At 32.3% G+C, this 16,304-nt stretch overlaps 2 protein-coding genes across 3 annotated transcripts; both read left to right on the forward strand.

Moving 5' to 3' along the window:
* Nucleotides 1–1,958: 1,958 nt before the first annotated feature.
* On the forward strand, nucleotides 1,959–4,221 carry LOC143611540 (uncharacterized). The gene has a single exon (XM_077085741.1). It carries the CDS (start codon nucleotides 2,776–2,778, stop codon nucleotides 3,739–3,741), a length of 966 nt encoding a protein of 321 aa, XP_076941856.1. The 5' UTR covers nucleotides 1,959–2,775; the 3' UTR covers nucleotides 3,742–4,221.
* A 6,499-nt stretch (nucleotides 4,222–10,720) lies between these two features.
* Nucleotides 10,721–15,619, forward strand: LOC143611534 (KH domain-containing protein At3g08620-like). 2 transcript variants are annotated; one of them, XR_013149787.1, is made up of 8 exons: nucleotides 10,721–10,944; nucleotides 11,042–11,130; nucleotides 12,439–12,560; nucleotides 12,887–13,003; nucleotides 13,117–13,233; nucleotides 13,997–14,140; nucleotides 14,830–15,282; nucleotides 15,319–15,619. XR_013149787.1 is itself a non-coding variant. In XM_077085729.1 (7 exons), the coding sequence occupies exons 1-7, from the start codon at nucleotides 10,865–10,867 to the stop codon at nucleotides 14,974–14,976; spliced, it is 816 nt and encodes a 271-aa protein (XP_076941844.1). In that variant the 5' UTR covers nucleotides 10,721–10,864; the 3' UTR covers nucleotides 14,977–15,619. The 2 variants fall into 2 exon arrangements, 1 of the variants encoding a protein (XP_076941844.1); XM_077085729.1 differs by having other exon boundaries at nucleotides 14,830–15,619.
* The last annotated feature ends 685 nt before the right edge of the window (nucleotides 15,620–16,304 follow it).

Consider the following 16,304-nt stretch of genomic DNA (forward strand, 5'->3'; position numbering starts at 1 on the left):
ATTGATGGGTTTAACGACCAGACTTAACGGTGTTAATAAATTCGGGTTTAATTGCAAGTGAAATGAAACCATAGGGACGAAAATCGTAAATTCGAAACTATTGGACTAAGCCACAGATTTGGACAAACCACATGAACGAAAACCACAATTCACTCTTTAAGAAAAGTCAATACTACTTGTGAAATGATGAGATGGCAATGTGAGATGTTAAATTTGTTTTACTATAATTAAAATGGAAAATTCTCAAAATAGCCTTTGTTAGAAAGAGATTTCAAGTTTGTCCCTCCAAATTAAAGTTTCTAACTTTGTTCCTCACGTATCTCATAGTCGGCCATGTGTAAGGAATATTGTCGATGAGTTACTAAACCAACTGGATGATGACACGTAGCCGGAATAACGATGCATTAAGTATTAATTCTGAACGTCAGCCATAAATTAATACTTAACGCATTGTCAACCATGCGTATTCCACCCACACATCGTCATCTTATTGCTTTACAATCTCATTGGTATTCCTAACACATCGCCCGGCAATACCAGCAATAAGATACGTAAGAGACAAAACTGAAAACGACAAACTTAGAATTTCTTTCTATAATAAGATTATTTTAAGAATTTTCTCAAATTAAAAAGTAACATCATCACACGTCAAAAAGAAGATACAACGATGTAACAAATTAAGTGTGACAATCTTATCTTAAATTACAATATTTTATGAATCATATATCAACTTTTATTTAGAAGATAAACTGTATTTAACCATAACTCATTTTTTGACTCATAATAATCCATACTGTCAATGCAAATAATGACAACCCTAACTTTAAACGAAACGCAATTTCACTATAACAAAAAAAATGCAACTTTATCTACCTCTAATTAACAATTATTAACTTTATCTCAATAAAGATATTGAAAACTGTTTTTAAATAACATAAATAAAAGTTAGAGACATAAATAGATATATTTTTTAAGGAAAAATTAACATACAAATGAAATTAACGTGCTAAACATGAGAATCAAGTAAAATAATTATATATACAAGTACAATAATTATGTAATTACATCATAGAGTAATTACATAATTACTCTACTTCACTCTCACGTTTAGCATGTTAATTTCTTTTGTATTTAATTAAAACCTTTTTTTATTAGAGTGTGACTGCTATTTGCAACGAAAGTGACAAGGTTAAAGGGGGTAAGCTTGGCTCATTTTAACTTTAAAGGGCTCAAGCTCAGCTCGTTTAGAACTCTATCTCTAAAGTTCAAGCTTGACTCATTTATTATTTATTAATTATCTAGTATTTTATTTACATAATTAATAATTGTTATGCATATATTTCTAATTATAATTTTTATATACAATACATATATATCAAGTTATATAATAAAATCCCGTTTAGGCTGGCAAATTATCTCTGACATTGTTTAATCTTAAAACTTGATTTAAGTTTTTAACAAGCCGACCCTGAATAGCTTGACTCGTTTAAACCTTATAGTTCCACCACTTAATAAGAAAACCAAAATGATCATTAATAAAGTTAGGCCTTATGGATTCTTGAACTGGGCATGTTTTATCTCACCGTATTGTCGTGTTTTCGGGCGAATATTCAAGGATGTTGTTGGCCTTAGGTGAGGATTTTCCCTGTACCGAAAGACGAGTGTATACTGATGTAATGAATCTAATGTGTGTCCTGTGAGGATCCGTTGACCGTTAATTAATAATAATAATAATAATAATAATAATAATAATAATGTTCTACTTGCTTATTTGTTTACATCAAAATCCATTGTTGGCAACTCAACTCATTCACATTTATACCCCACACACTCACACATATATACTTATTATTATACTTACACTTTACTGTATCTATCATACGCATTTACACAACAACAATACACTCTCATCCATCAAAGTCAGCTGGTTTATGGAGTGACGTCGTATTAGGGACTAGTTTCAGGTATTATTCTACAAATTCGTTGCTGATATTCGCATTATTATGCAATTAGAAGCTTACTTAGGGTTTTACGATCGATAATTGTTAATTGATTATAACTGATTAGATTCTGTTGCATCAATGGAGCTTCATTTTCTGTTTATTACGTTGTTGTGGCCACTAATTCGTTGCTGATTCGTATTATTATGCAGTTTGAAGCTCACTTACGTTTTTACGATCGAAAAACGGTTAGGTTTTTGAAGAATTGAGTACATTCTGTTGTATCAAATGAGCTTCAGTTTCTGTTAATTAGTTATTATGCAGTTTGAAGCTCGTTTAGGATTTTACGGTCGATAGTTGTCAAAAATCGGTTAGGTTTTTGAAGAATTGAGTACATTCTGTTGTATCAATTGAGCTTCAGTTTCTGTTAATTAGTTATTATGCAGTTTGAAGCTCGTTTAGGATTTTACGATCGATAATTGTTGAAAAACAGTTAGGTTTTTGAAGAGTTGAGTACATTCTGTTGCATCGATGGAGCTTCAGTTTCTGCTGTTATTGTGGCCACTAATTCGTTGCTGATTCGCAATAGGCTATTCGAAGCTTGGTTAGGGTTTTACGATCGATGTTATCGAAAAACGGTTAAGTATTCGAAACAATTTCGAACTGCTACAATACTCATTCTGTTAATTACGTTGTGGTGGCCACTGGCCAGTAATTCGTTGTTGATTCACATTATTTTGCGACTCAAAGCTCACTTAGGGGTTTACGATCCATAATTGTCGAAAAATTGTGAAGTGTTTGAAGAATTGAGTACATTTTGTTCACTGATGCAACAATGGAGGTTAAGTGTCAAGCTCTTACAATGCTGATTCTGTTAATCACGTTATCGTGGCCGGTAATTGAGTCTCTGTCAGATAATATTACTGAAATAGAGACTGCTAGGGTTTTAGATGCAGTTCTTCAGAATTATGCTTATACTGCACTTGTTAATCCGAAAACCGGCGTTTCATACGACGCAGACGTCCCGAAAAACTTAACCGGGGTTCAAATTTCCGCGTTAAGACTCAGAACCGGTAGCTTGTTTGCTAGAGGAGTTCCGATGTATAAAGAGTTTAAAATCTCGATTGGTGTTATCGCGCAACCGTACGTTGAACGGCTCGTTTTAGTGTACCAGAATTTAGGAAATCGGTCTGAAACATATTATTCGTTACCGGGGTACATATATCTGACTCCTGTATTAGGCCTTCTTGCTTACGATGGAACTGATGTGTCACCTGGAAATCGACCTGAACTGGAAATCCGAGCTTCTAAAGAACCTGTTTCTATAGACTTCGGGTCGGTCAAACCTGCACCGAATGGGTCGAACCCGATGTGTGTCTGGGTTGACCTTCATGGTCATGTTAACTTCACCAGTGTAGTGTCTGGTAACAGATGCTTCACTTTCAAACAAGGGCATTTCTCCATTGTAGCAAAATCAAATTCAAAATCGGTTCCGCCTTCTATGTCTCCTTCATTAGTACCGCCTGCAACATCTGAAGCTGTTAAACCAGACAGAAATGGTGGAACTGATTCTAGGGTATGGCGGTCTGTAATATCTGCAGTTGGCGGATGTGTGTTGGTGTTTCTAGCAGTCTTGGCATTGTCAATTCGAGGGTATAATAAGAGGAAAAAGACTCGTAAAATGGAACGGGCTGCTGAGAGCGGTGAGCCGCTGCATACAACCATGGTTGGTGGCATGAAAGCACCAACAGCTATGGTCACAAGGACACAACCGACTCTCGAAACAGAGTACGTCCCATAAATTGTTTTCATATGTTTTTTATTCATTTGTTGGTAATATTTTCGAGTTTTCGTGTAAATGATCATTTCTAACTTCAAAACAACATTTCTTGCATAGTTCACGATAGCTTTTATTTCTTCGTTTTTGACCTTTCGTAACGAATCTTGTGACGTTAACCCGGGATCAATAGTTTTTACTTTTGGGATAAAGTTGTGTTTAGTTTTTTAGTTGAAATATGCAATAATGTTTGTGTTAGATTTGCTGCAAAGACTAAAGTGGTTAATTAGACAGTGGTGATGGGTTGTAAAGGATATAATATATATCACTTTAGTGCAACCACTCCTTTAAAGGCCTTAAAAGAGTAATTATAAAAGATATTATGCTTTTTGCAACCACATTCACACATGCAAGTATGACCTGGACACTCAATTTTCACACCACTTTTCATCATGTTGTCATTAACTTTAGTCTCAACATTACCTTTTAAATGTCACAAAAAGTTATGGACTTAGGCTGGCCGTAGTGGGGCGACAAAACAAGGCGACGGGATGATTATTTGGTGAACCCCCCCCCCCCCAACCGACAAAGGGGCGAAATGTGGTGTGTGTGTGTGGGTGGGGGGGTTGAATTCTTGTCGCCCTTCATCACTTTTGTTTTATTATTATTATAGTTGTTTGTGTGTGTGATACACACACACACACACACATATATATATATATATATATATATATATGTGAGTTACAACACCATTAGACCCCTAAAACAAAAACCCTCTATTTGTTGATTGGGCGCCGCATGGCGCAAGTCGTATCATTTTGTAGCCCCAGCCTTATGGATATACTCACTTTAAGCAAATTTCATATTTGTTTTTGTTATTTAAATGAAATATTGGAAGTTGGTGGATCATGGCCCACCAACTTGTGCCCATGGGTCATGACAAGATCCCCCAAATTCATCAAAGATGGGCTTTAAGAGTGTGGTGGTTGTCAATTGTCATTGGCAAATGTCACCTTTGTCTGTAGTTGTCTGTTGCTAGTGGTCTAATATTATTCCCTTTACGCACTCCGCTGCGTGCTGTGGTGGACCACCGGTGCCTGGAGAACACCACGCTGTGTATGATGATGCTGCTGAATGGTGTCCCGTCATGATGAATAATGAATTCCCCGCTCTGCAAGGCCACTATCTTCCCTTTTCTTTTCGTTTTTCTTCGTTTTACTCTGCATCTTCTTCGATTGTTCTTCTGCAAATATCTGTTCTTCTAATGAGAGGATTATGAAGAAGAGAAATGGAAGATGAGAGTTGCATGAATAAATAATAAAAACCGAGCACCATTTAACAAAGACGTATGTTTATTCGTGTCGTCTTGCTTATGGATTATTTGGTTTATAAATTGTGTTAGCAGTCTAAATGTCACACCCGACCTTGCAGTCGGGTTGTAGGTGACCGGTTGTACAGGTAAAACGAATAGTTTTCGAGTCTTAATCATCACAACAAGAATCTTTCTCAAAACCAGTCGTAAACGTGGGAATCTATCAAGTTACAGGTTTCAAAGATAAAATCCGAGTCGAGGATATTACCGACCTTCTAGTAATCCCTCGAGTCCGTCGCTAATCTGAAAATACGCACTCAAATGTATGTTAGCATAAACCGGTGAGTTCACGACAGGTTGACTCATAAGGCAACACGTTGTAGCGTATTAACATTCATAAACTATAAACAAATCAATCGTCTTTCACTGTCGTTTACTCCCAAGAACGTATGCTTTCATATGGACACATACTCGGTGCAAAGCTTAACCATGCACCTGAGCAGGTAGCGGTACTGAACTACAAGCGCATATGCCTCGATTGTTAATGACTTAATGTGTATTACAAGTAGGTAGATTCATAGCTCTACACTTAATTTGCAGATCTTAGTGACGCGAAAGACTTAATAAACTAGATTAATTGTAAAATTAATCCTAGTTCTCATAAGACTTTAATATCGATTGACGTCCTTAGTTGTTATGCTACTATCATCTTGGTTAACCTCACCAAGGCTTATGATTTAAGTAACACCTTAGGATGAACATAGAGCTTAAAATCGACTAGCCCGCTTGGCTTATGTTTTGACTTGGATCTACCGACATGCATCTTGCACGTAAGATCCATCAAGTTCCTATCACTCGAAATCAAGGAACATGTAAAGATTGCGAGTTTAGGTGTTAGGTTCTTACACTAAGGAGAAGACCACATATTCAAGTTTTTCAGCAAAAATATCTTAGAAAACTTCATTAACACAATTACTCTTGGATTTCCCTCTTATTTTAAATAAGTTTCTTTACAAGTCTGATATGGGTATGTAGATGCAAAGGAATGGGTTTGATTGTGCTCAAAATTGATACTACTTCATTCAAGGCGGTTAGTTGTCGGTTGGGTTGATCGTGTTTGAGGTGCTATAAGAGCCTATAACGTGGCAGAAGTCACAAACACATCTTGGCACTTTGGCAGCAATACGACCAGCATAACCTTTATACGACGAGTTAAAATTGTGCACTTGATAATGTGACCCGTATTATATTAGTCCCTAAACTTTGTATTTATAGTTTTGGTAGCTTTGATCTCTCGACTTTTCCAAAGTCACAAACGAGTCGTTCAACTTAGTATTCATGTCACAAATGTTTGTATCATCGTATGTGTACTTATATGTACACACACACATACACACACACGGGGTGTCACACTGCATGTCTAACTATCTTATTATCTTGACTTGAGATAGAATATGGAAAGAAAGTTTAAGTTTATGTAACACACCTTATATAAATTTGTATTACCTGGACTTTGATTGTATTCTCAACTCTTTTCCACTTTTGAACTATTAATTTGATGACCAAAAAGAGCATCTTAAAAAAATGTGATGTTTTATTTTGTATGCCATTATATTTGTCCAACATGCATCATATGATTATATCATGCTATATAATATGTCATATTTTGTAGTATATAGAGCAGCCCTACAAAATTCATTGGATACCCTCAATGGAAGATTATATGTCATATTTTGTGGTATGGTGCAACCCCTACAAAATTCATTGGATACCCTCAAATGACTACACAATAATAATTGTTTCTGATATATATTTGAATATATACTAAAATAGAATATATTATAAAATTAAATAATCTAGCCATAAAAAAATTATATTTTTTATCATTATTAATTAACTAGAAATGACAGAAAAAAAATCCTAAGAGAGTAAATATCCAACTAAATCATATGTTAGGATTATGATAGGTTAAATATGAACCCATTAATATTTTTCGGTTCCTAAAACTTTAAAACCAAACCATCCAAACTATCATAATTATGAACAAAGTAATACAAAAGTGTGTACAATTTGATTGAATCCACTTTACAATTGGTTTTTCCCTAACATGTTTCTATCACATATACATGATAGTATGAAAAACACAATAGTTTTAAACGAGCAAGGCGGTCAATAAATAAACGTTTAAACTGGGTATCAGTCACTATCAACTATCAAGAAAGAATCATGATATAGTTTTACATGAGCAAGACGATCAAATAATAAACGTTTGCATTGGGTACAAAGGAAAAAAATATTGTAACTACTAAATCATCAACCATAATTCTATAAATAAAAATAATGGTTTTTACTTTCTTTATTTTGATTTTTTTTAACTAACTAAAATATTTAACTATATTTTTAAAAACAAAAGTTGGGCAAGTGTAGGCTTTACATGTTTTATTTGCCCATTAAACGATTTTCCTAAACTTTGCTTTCATATTTTATATAGTTCGTCTTTACATTGACCAAAACTTTTTTCACGATTTAAAATATCCCATCGTCGCACGGTTTTGTATGCATGTTTCAATGTTTGATATATCGCCTTTAAAATATTTTTATTGGCTTACTAATATATGTTTACGAATTTGTGTTGGCACTGTTGACACTAACCGAATTTGTATGGTCCGCAGCTGTAACGTGCCGGTTTTTTTGGTTCTACATAGATAAGTTGTGTTTTGTCATTGACCGGTTTATTTCTTTTGTTTAGTTTCAATGTCGTAACTTGATACAGACTGACTTCACGTCGACTTGCAGCGAGTTTATGGTTTAACGTTTTTAATTATGTTTTTTTGTTCAATTTAATAGTCCCGTCACGTAGCGTGGGGTCCTAAATCATATTTTTGTTATAAAGGAAAAAAACTATGAATAGAAATAAGTTATATATTAGGTCAATGATTTTGTGTGAGGCGATGCAGATGCAGATGCAGATATACCAAGGTTCGAATCATGAATATGACGAGAATTTTGTAAAAACTTTCTACGGATTTGATTTCAACAAGTGTATGTCATAATGAGAAAGTACACCACTGCTTTAGGATTTGAACTCAGATAACTAATAAGACGAGTTGTATGTGGATGGTAAGTCTTTCGAAGTTTCCTAGCAACCGGTTGCAGTAGACGCGTTCATATATATATATAGGTGAAAGTTAACGTATAAATGAAATTAACGTTCTAAACGTGAGAATCAAGTAGAGTAATTATATATACAAGTAGAGTAATTATGTAATTACTCTATGATAATTATTCTACTTGTATATAAAATTACTCTATTTGATTCTCACGTTTAACACGTTAATTTTCATTTGTATTTGATCCAAACCTTATATATATATATATATATATATATATATATATATATATATATATATATATATATATATATATATATATATATATATATTATGTTTTCTAGGAAGAGCATGGTATATAAGGGGACAAAACGGCGTCGAATGGTGGTTGGTGTCGGGTGGCCACCCTGTAATTGTAATTGTAATTCCAGCTCAAACTCCGTTGGCCACATCAATTACTCATGCTGTCTTCTGGACCCACTGCATGTTTGACACGTGTTCTTCCTTCACTTTTGACTCTCCACCCACTTTGTTTTCTTTGACCACATAAATATGTTGCCTCTTTCACTTTTACCTTGAATGAAAGAAAAAGTTTACATAAATATGATTTGCATGGATAGATCTATCTACACGTAACATAATAGACTTAAACAAAATTATTAATCATTTTTAACTTTTAAAATAAAAAAAATGATAAAAATATAATGTTATTTGCCTTTCCTAGAATTAGAAAAGTATGTATATATTTTGTTTATGTATACAATTTGTACGTGTAAATATGTGTAGTTAAATTATTCATTTACACACGTTCAAGTTTTAGAAGCATAGGGAAAAGTTTATGTACATTTTAATATTAACATGAGAACTTAGGAATAAATACCAATTTAAAAAAAATAAGAACGTAAGAAACAATATCAACTATAATAGCGATCTACATAAACATTTATCTATAATAACAAATGAAAAAACCTAAAATTACAACAAAAGAATCAAAATCAAGAACATAAATAATAACAACAAAAGAAAAATATAATAATAACAACAAAATATAAATCAACAAATACTTTTAGCGTTCCATAATAGAAAAATTAACAAATACGAACAAAAAATAACAGCAAACACCTATAAAAATAAACCTAATAATAACAGCAAATTGGTTCTCACTGTTATTATGTTAAGAATAAAATGTATTGATTATGTTTCCACATTTATATGTAAGGATGCAAATTTTAAAAGTATAAACTATTGATAACTTTTAAAAAAAATTTAGTCTTGCTTTTTTTTTCTTTCAGTAATTTAGTATTCTACAATAAAACTCCATATAATCATAATTACACAATACTTTATATATATATATATATATATATATTAATTAATGAATATATGTTTGCCTATTGGGTATATTTATTGCTAAGTATTTACTTTAAAATATGCTTAAGAACAAATATTTTGATTATTCTTTTTCTGTATGTATATATTTGTGAACAAATTATTTGGATAATTAGTTTCCACATAGGCATGATTTAATAATATATTAAATTATTACGTTCCATAATACCATAACACTTGTTCTTAAAATTGACTTGGTTTAATATTTTTATACATTAACTTTCATGTTAAGTTAAAACACATTGTTTTCATGAAACATAACAACATCAATGATATGTTCTGCCAACAAGGAAACAAAAAACATGTGAACTCTAACGATTAAAGTAATAATTCTATACAACAAAAATAATAAAATAATACAATATTTTAAATAAAAAAACATTTCTTAAATAATTGCAAATTATAGAAGTCTGCAAGAGAATAGAGAAGGAATACTTGCCTCCCTGATTTCTTTTTGTCCTTTAACCTTAAAACAGAGTATCAATCAAAACTTTATGCTAACTTTTTCAAACAAAATTAATATTATTATTTTTCAAATGGAGAAATGTCTAGATACTCCGTATGGGTTGACTCAATTCAAAAATTTAGGATCGTCTTTGAGAATTTAAATATCGGCCGAGCTAAAATAAAAATGACCCTAGGCCTTAGTGAAATTTTTTATTCGCTAGCGTACATAGATAAAACTTTTATCGACCGATTTATTATAAGCAGAAACCATTATGAGCATGTTATTGTCTCATAAACAATTGCAAATAACTTTTTTGTTAACACCCAAAAACAAATATATGTAATATGTATAAAAAAAGTTTGTGCCACGAAACTTATGTGCCTGGACCGATGGTGCGACTCGCACACCCTCCAAGCCTCCCCTGCAAAAGTCCACCGCCAGCTAGTCTAACCCAGCCGTACATGTCCCTTATACGCCTCCAAGTATCTTCAGTTCCAGAAAAATCCTTCGGCCCGAAGGCCGACCGCTGGTGATAAAACCCGAACACACTGATAATCGAACTAGAAATCACGAAGCCTTCATTAAGTTATGCCCTCTAAGGTGTTGTCTATAGTATTGAACTTGAGGCTCCATTGAAAAACCTTCGTGCCACAAAAATAATAATAATTATTATTATTGTTATTATTATTATTATTATTATTCTATATTTATATATTTAACTAATATTCAAATTGAAATAAGTAAGGAAATAATTGCCTCAAATTTTCTGCTCAACTTGACAGATCTTTCTGGACTCTGTTTTCTCCCCCTCTTAATATCATCAACAAAATAAAACCTTGTCTTCAATTATTATTCTTATTCTTCACCATATTTTTTGGTCAAAAATCCATGTCAAATTTGTATAATCAAAACTTTTCTCCAGCAAGAACAGTCTCTCCACAAGTTAGAACTCATGTAGATGTTGATAGGTTTGTTTCTGAATCCTTAATATTAATATTAACTTCAGTTTCTGTTTTAGTTTGATGTTTATATGTTTCATATGATGTTTTTTCTTATGTTTTTCAGTCAATATTTGTCTGAGTTATTGGCTGAACATCAAAAACTACAACCTTTTCTTCAAGTTCTTCCTATATGCACCAGACTCTTGAATCAAGGTTTGTTTTTATTATTATTATTATTATTATTATTATTATTTAGGTAGATTCACTTGTTATGTTGTTTAACTATGATATGAGTGATCAGAACTAGTTAATCAGGTGTGTTTGTGTTGGTATTTGAAGATGTGATGATCAAATAATATGCAACTTGTTAGTTGACTCCTAGATAATCAAATCATCACAATAAAGTTTGACTATATCCAAACACCATGAAACACCCCTAATTCTTGAACTAACTAAAGAACACTAATATCTATTTGAGTGAACTGCGGTTTTCGTCCCAGTGGTTTGTCCAAATATGCGGTTTTAGTCCAATAGTTTCGAAATTGTGATTTTCGTCCATGTGGTTTCATTTCACTTGCAGTTAAACCCAAATTCATTAATCCCGTTAAGTATGGTCGTTAACCCGTCAATGTGCCCTTCATGTGAGTGGCAGCTTTGGCCTTTTTTTCTCCAAATACACCTCAACCTCTCACGTGAGGGGCTTGCGAATTAGGACTGAGGTTTATTTGGAGAGAAAAAGGACAAAATTGTCCCTCACGTGAGGGGCACGCTGATGGGTTTAACGACCAATCTTAACGGGGTTAATGAATTCGGGTTTAATTGCATGTGAAATGAAACCACAGGGACGGAAATCGCAAATTTGAAACTATTGGACTAAAACCGCATATTTGAACAAGACGAAAACCGCAGTTTACTCTATCTACCTTTTGAACCTTTTGAAGTATAATGTTGTTTGGTTAATATGCTTATTGTAACATGACTATTAGACCGTTTAAATGGTGCGCGTTATGATATATTCGTTTATTTGTGCACGATATTAATGCAACCCGCAAACTGAAATTGTTAGATTATTGCCATATGGCTATATGACTATGTGAGCCTTGTAATAGGAGTATAAAACTATTCAAGGCTCAAATTATCTGTACTCAAATCCGTACTTGTATGATTATGACTAGAGGTGACAATTACGACCCGTTTTTATATATAAAGTGGTCTAACATGTTTTATCTCTAGTAAGTCAAATGGGTAAAATCAAGACATAAAAAGCTTAAAAATAAATGGTCACATGAAATATTGAAAGTCACCTAAAGTGTATTTTCAATGCATAAAACTTCCTAAACCATTCATTCAAATTATATAATACGATAAGTGTCCACGTCAACGCAACCTGTTCAAACAAAAAATACTCATTATGACCCGAACCCATCTGACTAGTCATATGACCGACCTATTACAAACGAAAGGAGTGATCAGTAAAGTAACTTTTTACTTTAACCATCAACTTATTTTTCTCTTGTTCAGAAATCTTGAGGGTGTCTGGCATGGCAAACCAAGGGTTTAGCGAGCTTGATAGGTTGCGACATAGAAGCCCGAGCCCCATGGCTTCTCCGGATATTAGTGGCTGGAATGGCTTTCCACAAGAGGTAAGTATATAATAAACTCTATGACTTGATTTTATTTCAATGTTGAATGAACCGGTAACTAGGGTGCAAATGTTTGGTTTAACATATTTGACGCGTTAAGTGAAAATTTATTTTGAACATATATTAATGAGGTAAATTATGTACATGCTCATAATGCTAAGCAATGCCTTTTGTGTTTTGATACAACAATAAGTTGTTTTGAGGGTGCATGGGATTACTTATCCAAACTGCTTATATTGTCATAATTTATAAGTTTAGTACTTTAGTCCACAAAAGAAAATAAAATGAATTACTATTTACTAATGTTATTTTGTCATGTCATATAGAGGTTAAGTGGGACCCATGGAATGTCGATGGACTGGCAAGGAGCTCCGGCTAGCCCAAGTTCATTCACCGTGAAGAGAATCGTGCGGTTTGAGATTCCGGTTGATTCCTATCCCAATGTAAGCTTTCATAAAAGGATTTATTTCCATAATATTAAAATCTAGTGAGACCATGATCATACCATATAAATGAAACAATTGAAAATGCTTTAATGACATATTTTTGGATGTAGTTTAACTTTGTTGGGCGGCTTCTTGGACCGAGAGGCAATTCACTAAAACGTATAGAAGCTACAACGGGTTGTCGTGTGTTCATTCGAGGAAAAGGGTCAATCAAGGATCCTGATAAGGTGATACTAGTTTATATTTGAAATTCAAGATTTCTTTTAAGATGTTAATTGCATAAATTGCATAAAAGGTACTCCTTTTATCCCAAAATAAGGGTCCACATGGTTTTAGGAATAATATAGTTAATGCATTTCATAATAGATAAATGACAATTTTACCCTTCTGAATCGCAAACGTTTTAGGAATGTACAGTTAATGCATATTTAGGACAGAGTAAGTACTAGAGCGAAGAGACTTGTGAGCTACACAAACTGGCTCGCTAAAAGCTCGAATCGAGCCGAGCTTAAACAAACTTAAAAATAACCTTGTTTCATAAATGAGCCTAAGCAGGCTCAAGTTTCATTTTTCGAGCTCAAGTAAACGAGCATGTTGTTTATATAGTTATCTATAGAACAATAATAATAATAATAATAATTGTATATATATATATATATATAAATGTATATAATTTAATTAGTAAATAATAAACGAGCTGAGCTTGAGCTTTAAATTTTATTTTTTTTTCTTCAGTTTTCACCCACAAAAATCTTAACTTTCTAAAAGCTTTGGGTTCATGGAAGTTTTCAACCTTGATAGTGTCACTTGAATAAAATATAGTATTTTGCCATGTCAGCATTTCGACCGGTAACTTGTATACATTGACTATCCAAACTAGACATTGGACCGAAAGTTGGTTACCTTTTTATGCAATTAGTCCTTTCTTTAGCTAGCAGTAATGTGTTTCTTAAATATTATATTTGACTATTTATATGTTGCACATTAAAGGAAGAAAAGCTAAGGGGAAGACCGGGCTATGAGCATTTAAACGAGCCACTTCACATATTAATCGAGGCCGATTTACCTGCAAACGTTGTTGATATAAGGTTGAGGCAGGCACATGAAATTATTCAAGAATTACTCAAACCAGTGGTATGATATCTTTTGTTATAAATAAATCACTGTCTTCACTATTTATTGATTGCATCATTTGAACTTGGAAAAAAGTCAAACTTGCTTTGCGTAAATGTCTCTATTTAAACAAATGGATCATTTCATAAACTAAAATGTCAAAGTTGATCAATATTTCATTAAGTAATTAAATACTGTCTTTATGACTTATTTGTATATCTGTTATTTTTTAATAAGTTTTGAGTAAATTACCTAAATGCCCCTGTAAATATAGAAACTGCAGAAAAATCTTGCATTTATAAAGTATTCTACTTGACCACAAAAAGTCAAAAGTCAAATTGAAAAATGCAGGATACTTTTGATAAAATGCAGGAAGGGTTTATTAGTTGTGTCATTGACTTTGAATAAGTCAAACTTTCAAAGGTTCTCTACAGTTTTTTAGCTGTTTAACATGGTTCCTCTTCTGATGATTTATTGATATTAGCTCGCGCATACAGTTAAAGTATGATTGCATCAGTAATATAAACAAATAGATCATTTCTTGTGATTTTTGACTTTTAAAGTCAAAAGGGCTACTTTATAACTTCAAAATGGATGAAATTTTTATAAGAGAATCATACCGACATGAGCCTGTATTCCCGATTATTATTATTATTATTATTTTTTTTTTTTAACAAACCATCCAATTATTTTTTCTTTTTTATTTACAGGATGAATCTGAAGATTATATCAAAATACAGCAATTACGAGAACTCGCAATGCTAAATTCAAATTTCAAAGAAGAGAGTCCCGGACCAAGTGGCAGTGTGTCACCCTTCAATACAAGTGGCATGAAACGTGCAAAAACCGGTCGTTAATTAATAACATCTAAACATGAAATTTACCGCATGCACATCCATATATATGCATGTGAGGGACGTTCAATACACAACCAAATTTTAAGTAGAGAATTACAAGAACCACATAAACACTTGTGCATATTGCTTTAACTTATTAGCGTTTATTCGGTTCTCACAGTTCCTTTATTTTAAATTGGTTATGTGTTGAATGCACCCATTATATATATACAAGTATGTGTGTGTGCACATGTCTATATATACAGGGATGCATTCAATGCATAAACAATTTTTAAGTAGAGAAATGTGAAAACCGCATATGCATTTGTGTACACTGCATGAAAGTTAAGAGGAGGGTTAGAGAATCATCTAACGCGCCACGTTTAAAACAATAAGTATAAGTGTATATGTGGTCTTGCGGTTTTTTACTAAAATTTGTTAACTAGTGAACATCCCTATATATGTATGTATTTTATGTAAATTTGAAATGTATAGGTTGACTCTTTTGACCAGAGAGTTTCTTTTTCAATTTCTTAATGTTTTTTTTTTGTTTAAAAGAAATAGAATGTTAGATATAGGGGGGAGTATAAAGTGTAGAGTAAGGAATGATTCATTATTCTTGTTTGTTGATTATGCATTTGTAAACTAAGATTCATTGGATTTATTTATATGAGATTGTTGTTACATAAATATATATAAAGTTTATTGTTTTATAACAAAAGCTTTGTTTTACTTTTTTATTTTTATTTATTTATTTTTTTAAGTTTGTTTTTCTAAACATATGTTGCTAAATGCTAATAATAATGTTATAAAATTATCTAATATTGGATAGAAAATAATTCACATAATATAAATTAATGTGCAAATAAATAATGCATATGCTTGGAGCACAAGTATAATTATCATTGAGATGACTAGAATTTGGTTATATTATCACATCAAGATAATAAAAATAGGTATTTTATTATTAAATACTTTTTTGTCTAAAGACCACTAATTAAATATTAACAACTTGTCAAATTAAATGATATAAAGATGTTTTATCAAATGATATAATGATGAGTGAGTAATATTATCCGGTTGGGTTGGTTATGACTCAAAAGTGAACTTAAAATCCAATATTTAGGCTTTTTATAAATAAAGTTTAATCAGTTTTATTTTAAAATTAATATAATGGCTCAACTATTTAATCAGTTTTCATTTTCTATCCTTTTTGGGCTTGAAGCCAATAGTGAGCAAACTAATTGTTGTTGTATGTAGCATATTAAAAAAAACTGTATATTATTATTATTATTATTATTATTTGAGTGTACTTTTATCACTTTTATATTTATGATTACAGTTATGCA

The sequence above is a fragment of the Bidens hawaiensis genome, unplaced genomic scaffold (assembly GCF_021521415.1).
Source record: "Bidens hawaiensis isolate Kalapana, Puna unplaced genomic scaffold, B.hawaiensis_p1.1 tig00031487_1, whole genome shotgun sequence".
In the NCBI taxonomy this organism is placed as follows: domain Eukaryota; kingdom Viridiplantae; phylum Streptophyta; class Magnoliopsida; order Asterales; family Asteraceae; genus Bidens; species Bidens hawaiensis.

What these genes read in the sequence shown, in the direction of transcription:
- LOC143611534 (XM_077085729.1), top strand. Translation starts at nt 10,865, where the DNA reads ATGTCAAATTTGTATAATCAAAACTTTTCTCCAGCAAGAACAGTCTCT. An exon ending in CAATCAAGGATCCTGATAAG is followed by an intron (nt 13,234 to 13,996) that starts GTGATACTAGTT and finishes TGCACATTAAAG; the next exon opens with GAAGAAAAGCTAAGGGGAAG. An exon ending in AAGAATTACTCAAACCAGTG is followed by an intron (nt 14,141 to 14,829) that starts GTATGATATCTT and finishes TTTTATTTACAG; the next exon opens with GATGAATCTGAAGATTATAT.
- LOC143611540 (XM_077085741.1), top strand. Translation starts at nt 2,776, where the DNA reads ATGGAGGTTAAGTGTCAAGCTCTTACAATGCTGATTCTGTTAATCACG.